The sequence below is a fragment of the Tenrec ecaudatus genome, chromosome 14 (genome assembly GCF_050624435.1).
Source record: "Tenrec ecaudatus isolate mTenEca1 chromosome 14, mTenEca1.hap1, whole genome shotgun sequence".
Taxonomy (NCBI): Eukaryota; Metazoa; Chordata; class Mammalia; order Afrosoricida; family Tenrecidae; genus Tenrec; species Tenrec ecaudatus.
Window position 1 is genome coordinate 40,739,564 of NC_134543.1, and position 19,930 is coordinate 40,759,493.

The following is a 19,930-nucleotide window of genomic DNA, read 5'->3' on the forward strand; positions in this document are numbered from 1 at the left end:
CCTGCATCTGTGAGTATACCTCGGGGCGGCTTTCCTGCTGCCCTCTCACAGGGGCACCAGCATCCTGCCCACCCTGTGAGGGTGGCGGGAAGCGGGGCTGGGGCAGTCCAAGCTCCCAGGGGCGACTTCCCTGTGTTGTTCTGAGTCTGTCCCACGCCAGCCCACCACGGGCAACACCTGGGAGCTTGTTGGAAATGCATGTTCTCAGGGTCCTACCAGGCTGACAGTACCGGCTGCTCTGAGGCTGGGGCAGGCTCCCCATGGTCTCAGGTGAGTCTGATGCACGTTCAAGTTGGAGAACAACTAGGCAGGTGCAGACGGTGAATTCCACTTTGAGCTGAACTTCTTAGAATTTCTGATGCACTCTTTTGAAAAGCAAGGACTCGAGGGAGCCGACTACTCTTTGATGCACCTGGCTTTTTCGCCTGCACAGAGAAGCCACTGACCCTGGTGAGCTATGTCTCCCTCTTTGGGCTGCACTTGACCAGACTGGCCATGCCGGGAGGTTGTCATAATGATGTAACACACGTGCTGGGCCTGCTTTCCTTCCCTCCTCAACCATAATGGCACCTACCACCTGGCGTTACTTGGCATTTAATGTTTGTAACTCAGCGTTCATTCAATGTGTTGTCGATTCTTTTGAAATTTGCCTCTTTTCTGCCAAGACCAAGCTCCCCGCCCCCAAAAAAGAAAAATTCCTACCCCCAGCAAATTAAAATTGATTTACTGAAATCTTGGACTTGAAGGCGATCTTAATCTTCTGAAAACCATTTTAAGCCCTGGAGGTACGTTAAGCCTTGAAGTTAAGGTCTTGACATCTCGAGGTCGGGTCCCTGTGTAGCAGCTCTTTGGGAATCCTATTTAAATAAGAGTTGTGTCCCTGTCCATAGTGTGAAGCAGGAGGGACGGCACGTCACGGCGTGCAGGACTCTGTGGGCCAGTGTTATTAGTGACATACACTGCTGCAGTCTGCTGTTGGCCCTGCCCAAAGCTCAATTTCAGAACCTCTGCTCCTGGTGCCCACCCACCTTGCCCCTGACGTACAAAGCCAAGGGTGAGGTCAGTGCAAAGATCAGACAAGGAGCAGATGTTGGGGGAGGTTGTTTGGTGAGGGGGTTCCAAACTTGGGTGTCTCGACCCACAGACTCAACGGACGGGTACCCTCAAGTAAGAGCTCCCTAGGTTCCTGGCCACCAAGTCAGCCTGACCTTTACTTTAAGTCGAAGTTACTTCCTCCAGATTCCTCGGTTTAAAGGGGCACCACAGGTCTGGAGCGTGGCTGCTAACCAAACCGATTAGCAGCTCGAGCCGTGGGAGACACCCCTGGAGACTGCTCAGGTAATGACGACAGAATGGGAAACTTCATAGGACCATGTTTCTCTGCCACACGGGGTCACTACAAGTCAAAATCAACTCAGGGGCATCCAATTATGTCGACTCCTGTCCCACTCACTTCAGTATAAGACATTAGACAGTCTGGGGTAGCAGGGAGGGGAGGCGGCAGCCTGCGTTGAAATCTGTGACGAGCTATGAGCTGGCCATGACCATAGGGGCCTCGGTTTCCTCCTCTGTAAAATGGGATCACGGGAACTGTCCTTTCAGAATTACAAGGCTGATTGACGGACACTGTACACCAAAAAGCAAATTGTTAACATTGCTGGCAGCCAATATATTTGCTATTATTTCCATTCCCTATTTTGCCAGAAGCTTTTCCCAAAAGGGCCACAAGAGAGTTCACCTGTGGCTATTAGGTGTTCTCTATTAAGGAAGCAGCTGCAGACAGGGAGCCAGGCAGGCAGGGAGAGGAGCAAACGGCCCCGCTCAACTCTGAAGTAATGTAACCAGACCATGAATAATTAAGACTAGACCGTTCTCTTTGAAAGAATTATTTATATGAGATCAAGTTGACAACAAAAGCCGAAGTTTGGGAAGAGACAGCAAGAATGGAGCCAGAGTGCACAGCGGAGCCAGCGTCGCTGAACTGCATCTGTAGACAGTGTGCTGGTGTATTTCCACCAAAAAGCAAAGCCTTTGGTCTTTGTGACACATCTTGCTCCGGAACAATCCAGGAACACCTTCTCTAATGACTGGTGGGTGCCCTAGCGGTCCTGAGATATCAAGACAATGACAGCACTCACCCTGCTAGTGAGTTCATGATTCTCATGCACTGGCACATCCACGTCTTTCAGCAAACAGCTGAACTGCCCTCCAAGAGACAAGCACACTGGGGGAAAGACGTAACGCGGGGCCACTTTCTCCTTTCAATAAACACGCCCCTTGGTCTTCTTAGAGCAGCGGTTCTCAACCTTCCTAATGCAGCGACCCTTGAATACAGTTCCTCATGTTGTGGTGACCCCCAACCATAACATTATTTTTGTTGGCTACTTCTTTTTCATCACTGTCATTTTGCTACTGTGATGAATCGGGCGACCCCTGTGAAAGGGATGTTCGCCTCCCCCAAAGGGGTCGTGACCCCCGGTTGAGGACCGCTGTCTTGGAGGACAGTAAGGGTAACCAGCACACGGTGAGCACATGTTGGCGGGCACTAGGGGTGCCGCACCCCGCCTGCCTCCCTCCACCAGCCGCAGAAGTGTGCGAGGGATTTCCAGACACGTTTCACAGAGTTGGAAACCAAGGCTTGGAAGGACGACACCATGACTCAAGTCTCCAGGTAGTGGTAGCTTGAAGACTGCCCTTCAAACATCGGTGCCCTTCACCTTTACTTGGTTTTCTGCCCAGAAAAAAAAGTTCCTTCCAATTGACAGAAGTAAGAAGTTGTATTCAACTCAGTCAGCGCTGCCAGCCAAGTCACCCCGACTTATGCTTGGCTCACATGGACCCTCCATGGCTAAAAACCCCCAAAGAAGTTGCCACTTCAGGCGACCAAGTGTTTAGCCGCTGACATCTAAGATCTTCGCCCCAGTCGGTCTTTTGAACTTCACCGGTGCCAGCCTGGCTCGTAGCCCTTTCCTGAGTGACTTTCTGCATGGTTCTCTCTGCCATGTGTCATTTGCTCACCCCATATGTTTGTCCCTTTGCCGCCAGTCACTGTCAAGAACACCAGCCCCCCATTCAGGGCCATCTGGGAACGCTGGCCTCCACACAGTTTTTCCACCCTCCCCCATTCCACTCAGCCAGGTGGGGTGGCTGTGAAACGGCTCAGATGGCCACTCCCATTAATGGGCAGACAACATCCCACCCCCACCCGCTCCATGGGTTACAAAGGACATCAGTTCCTAAGTGTGGATTTAAATGGGATTTAAATGTAAGTTGAGACAAGTGCATGTGGTTCTGACGTAGCCTCACTGGAGTGCAAGAAAGGACCCCTGGTAGTGCAATGGTTAAAGCGCTTGACTCTAAATCCAGTGGTCAACAGTTCAAAGCCACCAGCTTCTCTGCCGGAAAAAGGTGTGGGTGTGTGCTTCCAGAAAGCTCTACGTATGAGGCAGTTCTCTGTCCTATCGGCTTGCTTGCAAAGAATTGGAATCAGCCTGACAGCAATGGGTTTGATGTTGGTTGGTGTAATGTGAGGAAACGCACTGCCCTCAAATAGATTCTAACTCACAACTATAGGACAGGGTAGGAGCCTCTGTGCATTTCCAAGACTGCAACTCTTTATAGGTAGGAGTAAAAAGCCTCATCTTTCTCCCACAGAGCAGCTGGTGGATTTGAACTGCTGACTTTTCGGTTAGCAGCTCAATGCTTATCCCACTATACTACAAGGGAAAGGCTCCCTCTTTGACTTTTCAGTTATTTAAAAGCATAATATACAGCAAGTGAGGGTGATTATGATAAAGAATTGTTGTGAGCAGTCCCAGCGCCTTAAAGTGAGGACAAATGTACCCAAGGATAATTAAAAGTTGTCTAATAAGGTGGATATTAATTCATTTGTACTCTGGGGACTCACTGTTCAGGACTCATCTTACTTCACATACCTCTAATTCTCAGAGCATTCAAGTCATCTTTCTTTGCTATTTTAATCAGTTTCAATTATGGTTCCAGTAAGCCATGGGGTAAAAAAAAACAACCAAATTATAAAGAGTACCTTATTTTCATGACGCCCCAATTCATTACTTATCTTACAGTCTCTCCTGCTTATGCCACATTACATGTGCATTCAAACATCTATTATGTAAAAGACTTTCTTAGCCAACAGAAACACAAAGGTGCCTTCGTGGTCCAAAAGTGGAGAGGCTGGGCTGTTCTTTGTACTCCAGGGTGCAATTGGAAACTACTCTGCTTAGGATTCTTCACTGGAGAAGGAGAAGGTAGACGCGCTGAAAAGCTTTAGGCAGCTTCAGGATATGGGATCAGATTTCATTGAAGAACACAGCTTTGATATGCAGACACACTCAGGCTTCCTAAGTCTCTACCTTTGGTAAAAGATGCCCAGGAGGTACCTGGCATTTGACACACACTCAGATTCCTTGCCTCAAGTATGCCAGGCTCCAGGAGTGGGACAGCAGGATTCCATCTGGGGGTGGGCAAATCCCAAAGCAGATCTAGGATTTCTAAATATAGTTCCTCAAATAAATACTAGCTTCTCAATGATCGCTTTTCAAATCATCTCCTCTCACCTTAAACTAATCTATCATTTAAAACTCTAAATTAAAAAAAATATTTGAGTGTGCTATATTAAATGATAATCTTCTAATAATGTAGGGAAGGCGCCCCGATGGGCAGTGTGAACTCCCAAGTGGCTCCACAGAGAAAGACTGGAGCATAAGCTCCCCCAGAAGTCTACAGCCTGTGCAACCACTGTGGAAAGTGAGAGGGTGCTACCTCAAACAACAGGGAACAGAAATCCCATATGGGCCAGCAATCCATTGCTAGGTATATACCTCAAAGAAGTAGGAGACACACCACGAATAGACACATGCACACTGTGTGCATCGCAGCGCCGGTCACAAGAACAAGATACTGGAGAGAGGCCAGATGCCCATCCGCGGGAGAAAGGATCAGGAAACTTTGGGACGCACACACAGTGGAATACGATGCATCACTGAAAACCAACCAGGAAAGCCCGAAGCACCTCATGGCATGAACCGACCTGGAGAACATGATGCTGAGGGGAGTTGACCAATCACAGAAGGGCAAATAATGTATGAGACCAGAACAGTGTTGCAAGGGGGTGCGGGGGTAGGGAACAAGCAAACCAAAATAAGAACTTTCATACCAAAGGAAAAAGACTTTGGAGCTTATTCAGGGAGGGCAGCGAGCAGGGAAGACAAGAGCCACAGACTAGATGACAGATGGTTGTTAACACGGTGACGTGGAAATGGTGGTCCATAAGTAGAAGAGATGGCAAGGAGTAGGGGCGGGGGATTGAGCGGGGCGGTTAATCTATGGAATACAATGTTGATGATCTGAAATGCAACGTTTTCCCTTCCTCCCCCAATTCACAATAACTTAACAATTTTTTTTCACCTAGAAAGCCCCATGGGCCAGTTGAGTCCTGTCATACAGGCTTGCTACGAATCAGGCTGGATGGCACAACAATGTAGGGAGCCCCTGCATGGTTTAGTGGTTCAAACACATCCTGGGGTGTCTTGGCCATCGGCTTCTGAAAGGTTTGAAGCACCTTGAAGACCCGACGGAGCACAATTCTCCTCACACACGCAGGATCACTGTGAGTCGGCGCTGACTTTTTACCGCATCTGCTTTGGCTTGGACTTGCTAACAGTGGAGAAGTTAGGATTTCCGCTCCGTCGTTATAAGTAAAGTTTACAACCATGCTAGATGAAGTTAGAGGAGACTGGACACACACTACTGGACCACCGGACACAAAGCCCTGGGTTCCCTCTTCCAGACACATCTTACCTCGATCCAATGACATCAAAAAGGTGCTGCCAGCGGTCGTTGACTTTGCTGAGCTTGTCGTCGATCTCTGCTGCTCGCGCCTTGCTGCTCGCCTTGATCAGCTGGTCTCCCATTTGCTTTAACTGGAGTTTGCTCTCGGTGAACGTGTTGATTTCTTCCATGCAATCCTGACAAAGGCACCAACACATGAAGCGTGGATTACTGCGGAACGCTTGCTTCATCTCCGGCCACAAACAGAGTGGTCTGACGAAAGTTTCAGTAAGGTCACAACATGCTCACCCTCCTGCGAGAGTGACTCTTCAGCAGATAGCCGCAAGGCGAAAGGAAGCCCCTGGGCCAGTGAGTAAGAGGTGAGGCGGGCTTCCCAGGGCAGATTCTGCTACCTTAACCTACTTGCAAGACGAGGACAACTGACCAAAGGAGGGAGCGGAACTCAGCTGCTCAGTGTCAGAAAGAGCTTTGCAGAGGTTTCTCAGGTTTCGGTGTTTGCAGAGAGAAGTCTCCCCACGCATGGGACTGGTGGCAACTTCAAAATTATGAGTCTTATTGTTGTTGGCTTCTCTCTTTTGGCAACTAGAGAACCACAACTTGATTGGGCAGACACCCTGACCAAGAGAAAGCAGCTCTCCCTCAGTACACACATACGGAGCCCTGGTGGCGTAATGAATTTTACAGCGGGGGCTGCTAACCACAAAGCCGTCGTTCGACCCCACCGGCCACCATGTGCAAGAAAGGTGAAAGGCTGTCTGCTCCCGTAGAGATTTACAGTTCTATGCTGCCCTAGAGGGCCACCATGAATCGGAATTGAATCGATGGCAATGAGTTTGGCTTTGGGGGGTTCAAAATATATCAACATGTCCACCCACAATAATTCCGTGCCCCCTATCTCTCTGGAATGCTCACTATTAGCCATAGTGAGAGAACCTCGTTAGATTTCTAAAATGTTATCAGCAATTCATCTCTAACGTGATAGCATTTTAAGGCCAAGGCTGGGGAGGGCGCACAGTCACAATTTTATCTCACCTGGAAAAGACCCTCCGGCTTACCTTCTGTAACTTTTCGATCATTTCTTCGATACTAATATCAGCTGTCTGCAGAACTTTGTTTTCCATCTGCACCAGCCATGAACACAAATCTTTATTCTTGTCGGTGAACACGGCCCAGGAGTTGAGTCTATCTTCAATCTCTTGTTTGCGTACAGCCACCTAGGAGTGAGAGTGCATTTGGAGCCTGAGTCCCACCAGACAGGCACCTCTTCTACCTCTCCCATTCCCCCAATCAAAGAATATAGGCTTTGCTCGTCTTTCCAGTATCTCTAAAGACATACTTGCTTTTTTTCCTCCGAAGGACCCAGAGATTAATGCCAACAGAAGTCTCTTACACTGTTGATAAACGCCAAGTAACGGATGCAGTAAAGAGTGTAATGGAAGTGTAATGGTGGAAAGTTCTGGTTCTGTTTTGTCTAACTCATTTCTCGGGGGTCAGGCAATGCTTTCTTCGGCTGTATATCTATAAGGTCACCCTAGGTCAATGACAACTAAGCGGCAACTATCTTGCTGTACCGAAAACTAGAAAGAGGGCCAGATTTGAACAGTCCTCATTAAACATCACCCCAATCTGCTCTTCCATACATTGCTCTCTACTTGCTACATGCTCATTTATTACGGTTAAGGCCCAAAGCCTTCCCTCTTTTAAAGATTATCCTTAGAGAAGGCTTAGTTAATATATCAATGATAGTCCAAATCACAACACACATCAAACATTTGTAATGCAAAATAGACCAGGAAATGAAAGTCTTTACAGGACCCCGTGTTATACTTCAAAAACAAAACCAAACAATGCACACCACTCTTCTCAGCTGTTTTCTCACAAGGTGCCTTGGCTCCAAAAGGAAATCCTGGAGATGTGACCAAATACTGGTCTGCAGCAAGCAGGCTGTCCCCAGGGTCCCCCACACCCCAGGAAGTACACGTGCCCGGTCAGTGACACCACCCCCTCCTCTTTATAGGGTCAGATTTTTTTTTAGTTATGTAAGTTTCAAGAATGCAGATCAGCCTTTCTAAATGTAAAGACACTATCCCCACTTCTTAGGATTTTAGGACTACAAGGACTAGCTGAGTGTCTCTGGTAAAGATTAACACTCCAATTTACAGCTGGGTGGTGTGTGTCAAGGAAAAACTCCCTGAGCCTTGCCTGCTGGGTACAAGGACGTGCATTATTTTCAGAGACAGGCAAAACCACTTGCTTATATATCTACCACAGCCCCCCAAAAGGAAAGAACAGAGCTTTACAAACTAGTCGCACAAAACAAAGCTCTGTGTTTCCATTCTTTAGGGCAGCTAAAAAGAAACCCACAAAACCCAAAAAACCCTGGCAGTGTGCAAAGCTTCCTTCTGATTGGTTACATCTTAGCAACAATTGGGAACATCTGGATTCCAGACTGTCTCTGCCTTCCCAAGTCCTGTCGGTCTCACTGGGATTCTAAGCATGTTCTTTTACACTCAATTTGGATTAAAAAGTTAAAGAGCACATTGAAAAATGTGGGTGCACCTTGAATCTGAAAGACCAGAATCAGGAAGTGAAAATGTGTTTTTGCTTTATTAAAATGCATCTAAACATGTCTGAATTTCAACTTTTAAATACTAATTCGCCTTAATTCACGCATGTGCACAGACAGACACACACACACGAGATTAAGGGCTTTGTTTTTCTGTTCTTAAAACAGAGGTTCATGATGACTCTTTGACCATTTTAATTCCACCCCCCCCCGCCTGCTCCTCTCCATAATGTATAAAGTGCTCCAGCCAGTCGGCGAGGTGACATGTGCAGCTGTTCACTTCTTTTGGAGCGTTTTCCCCAACAGGTGACTTCAACACCAATACCGAGTACTGGGGAAAGCGGAGCTTCCAAGTCAATTGCCCTGTGCCCTGCCCTAACTTTTCCTCCTGCCCTTTGTTGGCTCAGAAGGGTTTGTACTTGCCATCTGCACCATACAGAGCGGGGGCTCAGGCAACTGCTCATACAGCCCCCTCCCAACCCCCTCAGGTGACTACAAGCAAAACACCACACACACACACACACACACACACACACACACACACACACACACACACACACACACACACACACACACAGTGCCAGCGTTTTTCACTGGCGAGACAGAGTCAAGTCTGTGAATCTCCTAAAGGGCTCCAAGGGCCTCCCCTGGCCAGGATATTGGGCCCCTTTCGCCTTTGTCTGGCTTCCAGGGGCCTGTGGGTGAGCTCCCGACAGCGGTGCCCGCGGGGGTCCTACTTACTCGGCAGCACAAGTCCTCCCATTGTCTGTGCAGATGCGCGATTTGCTCCTTCAGAAGCACCACGTCCTCCCAAAGAATGCGCCCGGCCAACTCGCTCTTCATCGCACCACGAACTTCTTTCAAGTTCAGAGTCCAGGTGGCCAACGACTTCTCCAGCTCCTGCATTCAAACACGAGGACAGGGCGAGAAAGCCTTCACACTCAAGCTGCTGTTTGTTTCCAAACCTGTTGGCTAATCCTTTGATAGGAAAGGGGGGGGGGGGGAAAGGTCGGTAGAGGGGGAGGGGCCTTCGTAATGAGAAACAGCCCACCCCGAGCGGCTGCCCTGCCCACTTCCTTTAGGTTTTCATTTCCTCAGGTAGTTCACATTTTTGTCTGAATTAAATCCATCTCTGAGCCACGCAGGCCTGGTTTTACTCAGGGGAAAGTATTTTGGGAGTCTAGAAACAGATTTACACACACACACACACACACACACGCACACTTTAAATCAGGAACCATTACAGAAATGCTGTCTACAGTGTGAGGGCGCATGTTTAACAGAACCATTGTTGCCCTGTGGCAGGCACGTAACATAAAACAGCTTCTGTTCACAGGAGAGAGCGCACTCATGTTGGTCAGCTATTTGTGGAGGAGAAAAGGAATTCTCCCCAGGTAATTGGCCGAGAATGGTTAGCAGAGAAGAACAGCTGGCCATACATAGACATCTATGGTTTAAAAGAAAGTATGTGTTAAAAGAAAAGCAACAAAAACAACTTTTGAAATTCCATGACTGAATCAAGAAAATCACGTTGACAATATGGTAGGTACAAGGAAACTGCCCCCCAAAACAGTGTTAAAACACCACAGATTTTGATTGTGCTGAAAATTCTTCATACTCTGATACGTACTGAAGGATTTCTACTACTTCATACAGGGCGGCATTCTGGGTTACACACTGGACTTCTTCGTACCTGGAAGGTTGGCAGTTCTAAACTACCAGTTGCTCAGCTGGAGAAAGAGGAGGCTTTCTACTCCCATAAAGAGTTATAGTCTCCAAAACCAAAAGGGGCCGGCGCACCCTGTCCTATTGGCTGTGAGTTTGGTCAGGCTTGTTCATGCCTGCCAAATAAAATCTGAAAGAACATCCATTTACATCAGAGAGAAGGCTGAGGGGACACAGGTAACAATGTGCTCATTTGGACTGCTCTCGAGAGTAGTGAAAGCTACATTGCCAGTATTTTACTTTTACCGTTTTCCAAGGAGAATCTACACTGTGAAAAACGGCCCGGGCCATTCATTCGGAAGATTAGGGGTGGAGATGAAGAGGAAACTTTTTTTAATTAGAAGGAAAGTCTTAAAACATTTTCTTACCTAGTTCTTAATTGCATAGACCCTGCTAAGCCAGCGAGAGCTGACCTGAAGTGGGACACTTTTCATAGCTGCATTACAGAGGGGCGTCTCGCAAGCTAAAATATAAGCCAGCTAGGCAAGTCCCCCTTTCTTACTTTAAGAAGGTAAATCATCTACTTTGCAAAACCTTGCAAAGTTTCAAAAGTTCATACAACATGTGGTGTCAAATGTGAAGGTGTTTGAAGGCATAAGCGGTCACTGCTAAGTCCCCGACGGACTCTCGTGCATATCCTGTGCCTGGGATGTCACAAGTCCCATTTCTCTATATTACCCTTCAATAAGAGGAGACCCCAACATTAACGTGCATAATTAGCTGACCAGACGTCCTGATCTTTAACAATTTTTCCCGCGTCCCGCAGCATTTAAAAAAAAAGTCCTGATTTTTGGAAAGAATGCACGGCAAGCTAGGGTATATGGTTTTCGGCTGCCATGTGGCTATTTTGCCAGGATATGAGATTTATCAATAGTGTCCAGCTTTACCAATGTTAAAATCTGGTCACCTTAGCATAAATATAAATTGACAGGTTTGTACAAGATGATCTTTGGAGGAAGGCATGTTACACTGAGGCATGCTGGAGGGAACGCCAGGAGAAAAAGTTTGTGTCTGCTTTCTACACCTTCTCTATTCTGAACCCTAAAACTATATTATAGATTAAAAAAAATCATTTTAAAAATAAAACTGTTCAAATATTTGGATTCAATTTTCAACATTTTTATGAATTCAAATATCTACTTTTAGAAATGATGGCAGGTATATTGAGAAGTGTGCATAAAAGTTTAACAACACAAGAAAATGCTCATGTTTTAACAAAAAAAGTAACAACATAAATAAATATCATAAAAATATACCTACATAGAGAACATGTGACTTCTGGATGGTCAGATACTGGGAGGCATTAATAAGCTTGAATTTTCCATGAGAAACACTTAGTAGTCATAGAGAACAGGAAACTATGAAGAAAGCAGTCTGAGCATCATTAACACCTCTCAGTTGAAATTTCAGAAGTATAAAGATTACAAATTTTGTAACATTGATTAATATATACACAAATTATTCTATACCTGACGTGGCTAAAATGGGAATGTGATTTTACACGGAATGAGGCTGAGATTGGTCCCTGGGCTATGCTGTGCTCCCAACTGAATTAGGGATGATAAAAGCAGAATCCTGGAAAGCTGCAGGTGACTTAGAACCAGTATGAAATTTAGTCCTGGGATGAATGAGCTCAGCGCTCTTGACCTTTCTACCGGATTCTTTCCATTGAAAAAACAGAATGCTGAGTTTTTTGAAGCAGAAAAGGATTCTATTTGAAACTTGGAAGTGTGATAGTTGGGAAAAATTATGACCATATAAGGGTTAAGGTTTTGCATTGTGGATAAGGAATTGTATTTTTCATCTGAGAGAGTAGCTTCGTAGTCTCTTGTTTAACACTAAAGCCAAGACCCAAACCTAAGGATGCAGAAAAGGTAAGAAATTGTAATTTAAGGATATAAGAACTCCTTTAACCTAATAAAGTGCATCTACTAATCACCAGTAAATATCATTCTTAATAGTGAAATGCTACACTCATTCTCTTTAAAACCAGAGAAGCCAGCAATCAGTGTTTCTAACCTTGTTTTATGAAGGCCATTGATCACTATAAGAAGGAAAACAAATGTTGAAGAATTAACAGAAAAAGTTAAAAGGTTATTACTCACAGATGATGACTGTCTACATAAAGAACCAAGAGAATATATTGGATGTGTATGGGAATTAACAAAAGAGGGTAGAGCAAGGAGCTGAATATACAATCGACTTACAAAATCATTTGCATTCCCAGGCAATACCAATTAACAGAAAAAACAAAACTCATTGCCATAGAGACAAGTCTGACTCACAGTGAACCGACAGGACAGCGTAGAACTGCCCCTGTGGGTTTCCAAGAGTGTAACTCTTGATGGGAATATAGCTCATCTTTCTCCTGTCTCCAAATTGCTGGCCCTTTGCTTGGCAGCCTAAGGCACAACCCACTGTGGTACCAGTTACTAGACTGAAACTTTACCAGACATCTGATTCTTTCTTCAAGATGGTCTCACCTAAAATCGCCCAATCTTTGCCCTTAAATAAGACATCTTGAGGGACTTATGACCAGTCCATCATGCTCACACATAACTGTTACTGTGAGATGCCACAGACAGATCTGGTTCCAACTCACAGCGACCCACGCGCCACAGAAGGAACGCTGCCGGGTCCTGCGTCCTCCTCACAATGGTCCCGTCCCCATGCTTGAGCCCATTGCTGCAGCCAGGTGGAATCATGCATTTGGTGTTTTAATGTTGGGGGAGGGGAGGGCATGAAAGGGTTTTCTATTCTGTAAATAGTTACACTATTGGAAACTCCCAGGGACAGTTCTACCATCTTCTATAAGGGCGCTATGAGTTGGCATCAACTCAACAGCAGTGAATATCCAGGTATCTATATGTATTTGTGTATATATATGTACTTAAGTTTCTATAGAGAGACATGTATGCATTGGGAGAAAGAGGACCTTTCTGCTCCCATAGAGTTACAGTCTAGGAAACGCACAGGGCTAAGGAATTCTACCCTGCCCTACAGGCTTGCCAGTGAGTCTGCATGGACTCGGTGGCAGTGAGTTTGGATTTTTGCGTGATCCATCTGAGGCTGACTCACAAAACTTGTAGCTGAGCTTAAACTGAACTATTTTAAATGTCCCTCATTACCAAGAGGTGCATTTCAATTCATGCTTTAAGGACATAAAAATATTTATAACCGATTTCCCAGCAACACTCATACAGCTCCGCTGACGCGTGCACAGACGCTGACGCAGAGGCTAGCTGCTGGTGCCGACACTGACATGTGCGTGTCATAATGGTACTGAGGTATCGCATCCCAAGCCCTCCGCACTGCCTGATAATAGCAAATTGCAGCTATTATCATACTGTCCTGCTAAATCCGCAACACACGATCATTCAATAAGACCCTAGATATGAGTATTTATTAAACTAATATTATGCCACTTTAAAAATTCATTTCCTTTTTAAGACATAGGTTTCTAAATTTAAAGAAAATCAATGTAGCTTAGTAATAAAAATGACCAGATGGGCAATTCTTAACTTCATGAACATAAAGGTTTGATCCTGGTCTTTTTACGAGTTTCAAGTAAGCTTCTATCCACAGCAAAAAAAATGCTCTCTACATCTTCCTTGATCCAGAGTATCTCAGGACACTGTGCGAAGCCACACCCCCACGGGTTACAGTGGGGACAAGATTCAGGTCATGAACCAACATACAATTACGTTATACTTTTTAGGTTTGGTTAATTTCACACCAGCTGCCGGGGTCACACGATTAACCTGCTAGGTCTGAGCAAACCTAACTCCATAATAACTTTTAACTGAACTGCTCAGCCACCACCCCACCCCACGCTCAAGCGAGCTAGCTAAGTGGAAAATGTTTGCACTTAAATCTACCTGAAAAGCCCCCGCCGTACCATGCACCGGGACTAACCGCAGCTTGCTTTGGTTTGTGTCACCGGTTGCAGCTGAACCCCTTTCTGCGAGAACCCTGACTAACAGGATCTTGTGGTCAGACAAGCTCAAGCTCAAAGGTGTAATTGAAGTATAAATGATAGCTCTGGCTGGCGGAGCAGCATGGGCAGCGGTGACTGGAGAGGCTGTGGAGTCCCAGTCAGGCTGTCGCTGCTGCCCGGCTAATAGAGGTTCCTCTGTTGGACATTTTGAGTTGTATATGAGTGGTCTCTTGCATCCAGGTTTGGTTCTAACAAACCCAAATTAATAAATGTTGGCATCAAGGGTGTTTAGAATGTTATTATATCATAAAGTTAAATTTCCCTATGCTGTACAAAGCCAGAGACCAAAGAAAATACAACACCCAAAGTCACTTTAACTAATCTGAATATGCAATAGCTCATGCCTACAAACAAAACCATCTGCCTGAGAACTACGAGCAAACACATGAAACGGAGACTTGGCGGTTGCTTCACGTCCACCCAGAGGAGCCTATTGTATAATCGATACAGCCCATAAATCGGAGAAGATCCTATAAAACTAATGACAAGCACTACATTTATCACAACAACTATGTACACCACAGTTCCTATACGGGTTTAAACTGTAACCAATGATATAAAAAACATTGTTGTACTTCAACTCTAAGCTCCTTTAATGACCAACGCTCACAAAACCCACCCTCTCGTTAAAATGGTTAATCACTTTCACTGGCCCCTGTGTTCCACCAAATAGCTCAGTCAGCATGATGAAATTTGGGATCTCTACTTGGAGTTCGCTTGCCATGCTATCAGGGGAGAGCAGTCACTCGAGAAGGACGTCATGTCTGGTAAAGGAGAAGGGCATTCAACCAGATGGACTGACACAGTGGCTGCACTGATGTGCTCAGACGTAAGAACAATTGGGAGGTTGTGGGCATGGCGCAGGTTGACCGGTGTTTAATCCTGTTGTCCATTGGGTTGCTATGTGTTGGGACCAACTTGGCCACACCTAACAACCACACAGATCCTAACAGGCCTTCACTTCGCCATCTATTATACATCAGCCACAATAACTGCATTCTCGTAAGTTACCCTTATTTGCTGAGATGCAAGCTATGGTTGAAGCATTTGTTATCTTCACACAAACAGGGCTTCAATATTTCTATCTGTTATTTCTTTTATATTTCTTCCTGTTTTTCTGCTTATTTAATTATGTTGGACGAGGCATCTCTTATGGTTCCTACTTATTTTTGGAAACATGAAATGATGAAATCGCACTTCTATTTGCAGTTACATCAACAGCCTTTACAGTAGACACACGTCCGTGAGGACAAACACCCCTTTGAGGTGCTACTGTAATTACAAACTGCCTCTCAGCTATCCCTTAGCTCAGAACAGATGGATGAGAATGAAGTTGAGGGGGGTTCTCCATCGACAAAGCGACCTTTCCCCTCATCTTCGCTTTCCGCTTTATTTTCCAATGTGCTGTAGCAGCCTTAGCAACAGGACATCCTTTTCAGCCTGAAACAGGCTTTAATAACCCACCAGGACTCAGCTCAGATGCAGACGAAGTCCCATTCCCCTCTACTATACAACTAAAGACCTCTTAGGTGTTTTCATATTAATTTCTTTCTGACTGATACCAGTCCTTTTCACCCCTGACACATTAGGTGGTCTAGACAACTATATCCCTGCTAATTCACTAAATATGCCACCACATACCAACCCTGCGTGATATCTCCTACTGACACCTGCCATTCGACCATCCATTCCTAATAAACTCGGGGGAGTCAGCCCTCATCTGCTCAAGAAGCATTTTAGCTCTTTCCCCTTCACTTCATACATCAAATCAACGAGCCAAACATTCTTTCCCCTAAGCCACACAGTACCGTGAATCTCAGCAGCAGACCTACGTGCTCCAGCAGGAACGGGCCTAGACTTGTTGAACAGCCATTCATTCTTACTGGTCCATCGGACTCCGTTTTATCTGGTGCTATTGTCCTTATTTATTTATTTATTTATTTATTTATTTTTTACTTTACTGTTTGCAGGTGTGTGTGGGGGTGTGTGTGTGGGGAGGGATCTATTGTCCTTATTTTTATACCAGCCACTGGTATATTTGAAATAATCGACTTAAACGAAGAGCCCGTGTACTATAAAAATGATCAAGGTCTTATAAACCATAGATGGAGAAACACCATCTCCCAAGGACACGTGAGAAGGCAAGAAGCCCTCTCCCACACCATCAATACTCAAAGCTGGTATTCTTACTAAACTATTCCTAACATTTTACCATAGCGAGTTCTTTTAGGTACCCCTTCAGTATCTAAATAATTACCCATATACTTTTCTATGTACTGCATGCATCACGTGACCCTCCACATCTATGTACCTGTATAATTATGCATAAACCATTCCAGTTTACTCCGCATCTGATTAACATCACTAGGCTTATAAGTAATAGTGAGCTGATGGGTTCTCAAACTTAAATATCTACTCGTTCATACCTTTGCTCCCACACAAGCTTATGTTGCCTAATTAGGGTATCATATGACATAGACATACTAAGCTTAACTGGACATAGCGCATGTCTGAATCGACTCCTGTCACTAAGCAGATCTCCTCCAGTATCTTCCATCAATCACCCAGCTTCGAGAAACCAGCAACCCATTCAAGTTGTTCTCCTCTTCTTGCTCTGGGCTTATATTTTCTTACATAGGATGTCATTTTATAATTATTACAAATGTAATAACATATTTTCTTCTAAGAAAATATAATTTTAAGAGGTACTTTAAATATACTTTGAAAATTAACCTAAGAAAATTAACAAAATTATTCAAGACTTGCATAAAGAAAATGATAAAACATTCTTAGGAATTGAATTATACTCCCCCGAAATATGTGTCAACTAAGCTAGGCCATGATTCTCAGCATTATAATAATTACCTACATCTGTAAATCGTAACCTCTATCATGTTAACGAGGCTGGGTTAATGACAATTAAACTCGGGAGCCATGGTACAATCTGCAGGATGATAACATATCTTGAGTCATTCTTTCCTGAGACACAGAAGAGATTCAACACTTGAGCCGAGAGAGACTCATTGCCACGGAAGAAGAAACAGGAACAGAGTGGGCCCTTTGGACCTGGGGTACCTGCCCTGAATATCCTAGGCCTAAGAGAAGATGATGACAAGACACCTCTGAAGATCCCCAAGGAATGCTGAGCTCACAGATGTTGAAAGAGAACAAAGACCCCTGGGACAGAGAAAGCCTGCCCCCCGAGCTGGTACCTAAATTCAGACTTCCATCGCTTCCTTAAGTGGGAGGGAATCCAGTTCTGTTTGTTAAATCCATGCACTACGGCATTTCTGTTATAGAAGTATTAGATAACTAAGACAAATATTATTTAAAAATCATTAAATAGGAGTTAAATATGCTATATAAATAAGAGTACCCAATGTCAAATTGATGCCAATAATCTTCAAATTAATCTATAAATTCAATGTAATTCCATTAAAATTCTTACTAAGGCTCTTCATAGTTTGAAAAGTAGCTTGTGAAATTGTGAAAGACCAGAGGCCCAAGAACATCCACAGTAATGGGGACAATATAAGGTGTGGGTATGAATCACACCTGAAATGAAGCTCTGTTTAAATACATCTACTGTCAGCATTGAGCTGTGATCCTCAAGGTTGGCAGTTCGAAACCACGGGCGCTTCTGAGAAGAAGGATGGGACTTTTTGCTGTAAAAAGTTACAGTCTCAGAAACTCGAAGGGGGAGTTCTACCTTGTCCTATAGGGTTGCTATAATTTGGCATTGACTTGATGGCAGTGAGTTTGTTTCTTCAGAATCGTGGCTGTTTGATATTAGAGGCAAGACAGAGAAACAGACTAAAGGAACTGAGTAGAGAACCAAGAAACCTTCTGCATGCAGCAGACCCTGATCGGTGGCAATGGGCTATTCAGTAAATGGGCAATGAGTTACCCCTACAAATGAAACCATCCAAAAGTTTGTACCATTACCACAAGTTATATGCAAATATCAATTCCTTCATCAAGAAATATGCTACTTGAAAACAATGAGAAGGAAATGTAGGAAAGTTATCTCTATAACCTTAGTATGGAGGTTTCCCAGGAGAAACAAAAGCACAAACCACAGAGGAGAATACTGACAACTTCATCTACATTAAAGTTTTTAAATATATATTTTGTTTAGCTAGAGACAACAAGATAAAAAAAGAGAGTGGAGGGAAGAGAGAGAGAGAGAGCACTCTATAATGGGAGACCATTTACAAGGTATATACTTAGAAGAGGAATAGTATTTAGAATACGCATGAAGCTCCTTCAACGCAGTAAAAAAAAAACAAGCCGCCCAATAGGTAAACCAAAAAATGAGTGAGGGAAATTTATAGGAAGGTGAACATGTGAAAAAGTATTCAGCTCACTACTAATTAAACTACAAAGCAGTACCATCCCATAACTATCAAGATTTGCAAAAGTTAAACAAATACACCTGGCACTCTAAAGTGACTGGCAAATGGCTATATAAATTGTTTTATACTCATACTACAAGCTAGGGTATATAGAAGTGAGAGTGGATGAGGCATAGGATCGATGATGATGGCTCACAGTTATCAGTGGTATAACGGTGCATCACACTCTCACTGCCATCAGGTCGGTCTGTCTCACAGCGATTCTTCCAAAGTTCACGGATCAAATGGAAAGACAGTGTATTTTTTCCCATGAACTTGTTGAAGCTCTTTCACAAATGGCATAGAGCTTTCACAGCTGGCGAACTGATGCCGACTCACAGTGACCTTGAGGATACGGCAGAATTGTTCCTATGAGTTTCTGAAACTGTAACTCTTGATGGGACTGAAAAGGCCCGTCTTTGTCCTGTGGATAACTAGTGATGGAGAACTGATGACCCTTCCGTTAGCAGCCCCGTGTAAAATCAGTATGCCACCAGGCTCCGGTTGGCATAGAACAGTGTCTCCCTAAATGGGTGATACCCTGGGCCGGGGTGGGGCCTCAGGGGAGGGGGGTGGCGCTGGACTGATCCAGGGGTGCTGCCAAAGCAGATGCTACACTATATCCTGGACGATGGGCTATAGCACAAATGTTCCTCATTCCCCGAGGGGCGCTCACCTTTTTAATTGAGAACCAGGGAGGGGTTGGCTCAAATCAGTTTGGAGGCCTATAATACGGAGGATGACACAGCTTACATAAAGTTTAAACACACGGACAGCAACACTTTCCTCTTTCATTTGTAGCAAAATAGACACGTAAGGACACTCCCAAGAAATCCATAAAAATCATAAGTACCACATCCAAGAGGCTCAATTCCTCTGGAACACTGGCTCTCAGCCTTCCTCATGCCTCTACCCTTTCCTACAGTTCCTCATGTGGTGGTGACTCCCAAGGGTAACATTATTTTCGTTGCTACTTCATCACTGTGATTTTGCTACTGTTAATTAAGAATTGTAACGTAAATATCTGATATGCAGGATGTGTTTTCGCTGTTATAAATTGAACATAATAAAGCACAGGAATTAATCACAAAAACAATATGTAATTATATATTGTGAAATATTTATTTCCGACGACAAATAAATGAAATGTTGGTTTGAAGCATGGTATAGCACGGGTAACAGTCTTCATGCCGGGTACTTGTATGTGGGCATACTGCATGTAGGTGGGCCTGCCTGGAGCGGTGTCTGGTTCCTAAGATCATCGGAAATATGTGTTTTCCGATGGACTTATGTGAACCCCGTGAAAGGATCATTCAACCCCCAAAGGGTCGTGACCCACAGATTGAGAACCATTGCTCTAGCGGGACCAGTGAAGGAAGTCTATTGAAGATGGGGTACTGATAACTTAAACTGTATTTGTAATGTTTTACTTCTTCA

The 19,930-nt window shown here is 44.6% G+C and overlaps 1 protein-coding gene across 4 annotated transcripts in view; it reads right to left on the reverse strand.

The window, feature by feature from the left end:
• The window catches only part of SYNE2 (spectrin repeat containing nuclear envelope protein 2), a 284,685-nt gene that overhangs the window by 34,058 nt on the left and 230,697 nt on the right, over nt 1-19,930 (reverse strand). For all 4 annotated transcript variants that reach the window (XM_075531883.1, XM_075531885.1, XM_075531884.1 and 1 more), the window contains exons 96-98: nt 9,119-9,277; nt 6,867-7,025; nt 5,821-5,987 (exon numbers count right to left, since the gene is read on the reverse strand). In XM_075531883.1, coding sequence (XP_075387998.1) covers nt 5,821-5,987; nt 6,867-7,025; nt 9,119-9,277 — 485 coding nt within the window. The remainder of the gene's footprint in view (nt 1-5,820; nt 5,988-6,866; nt 7,026-9,118; nt 9,278-19,930) is intronic.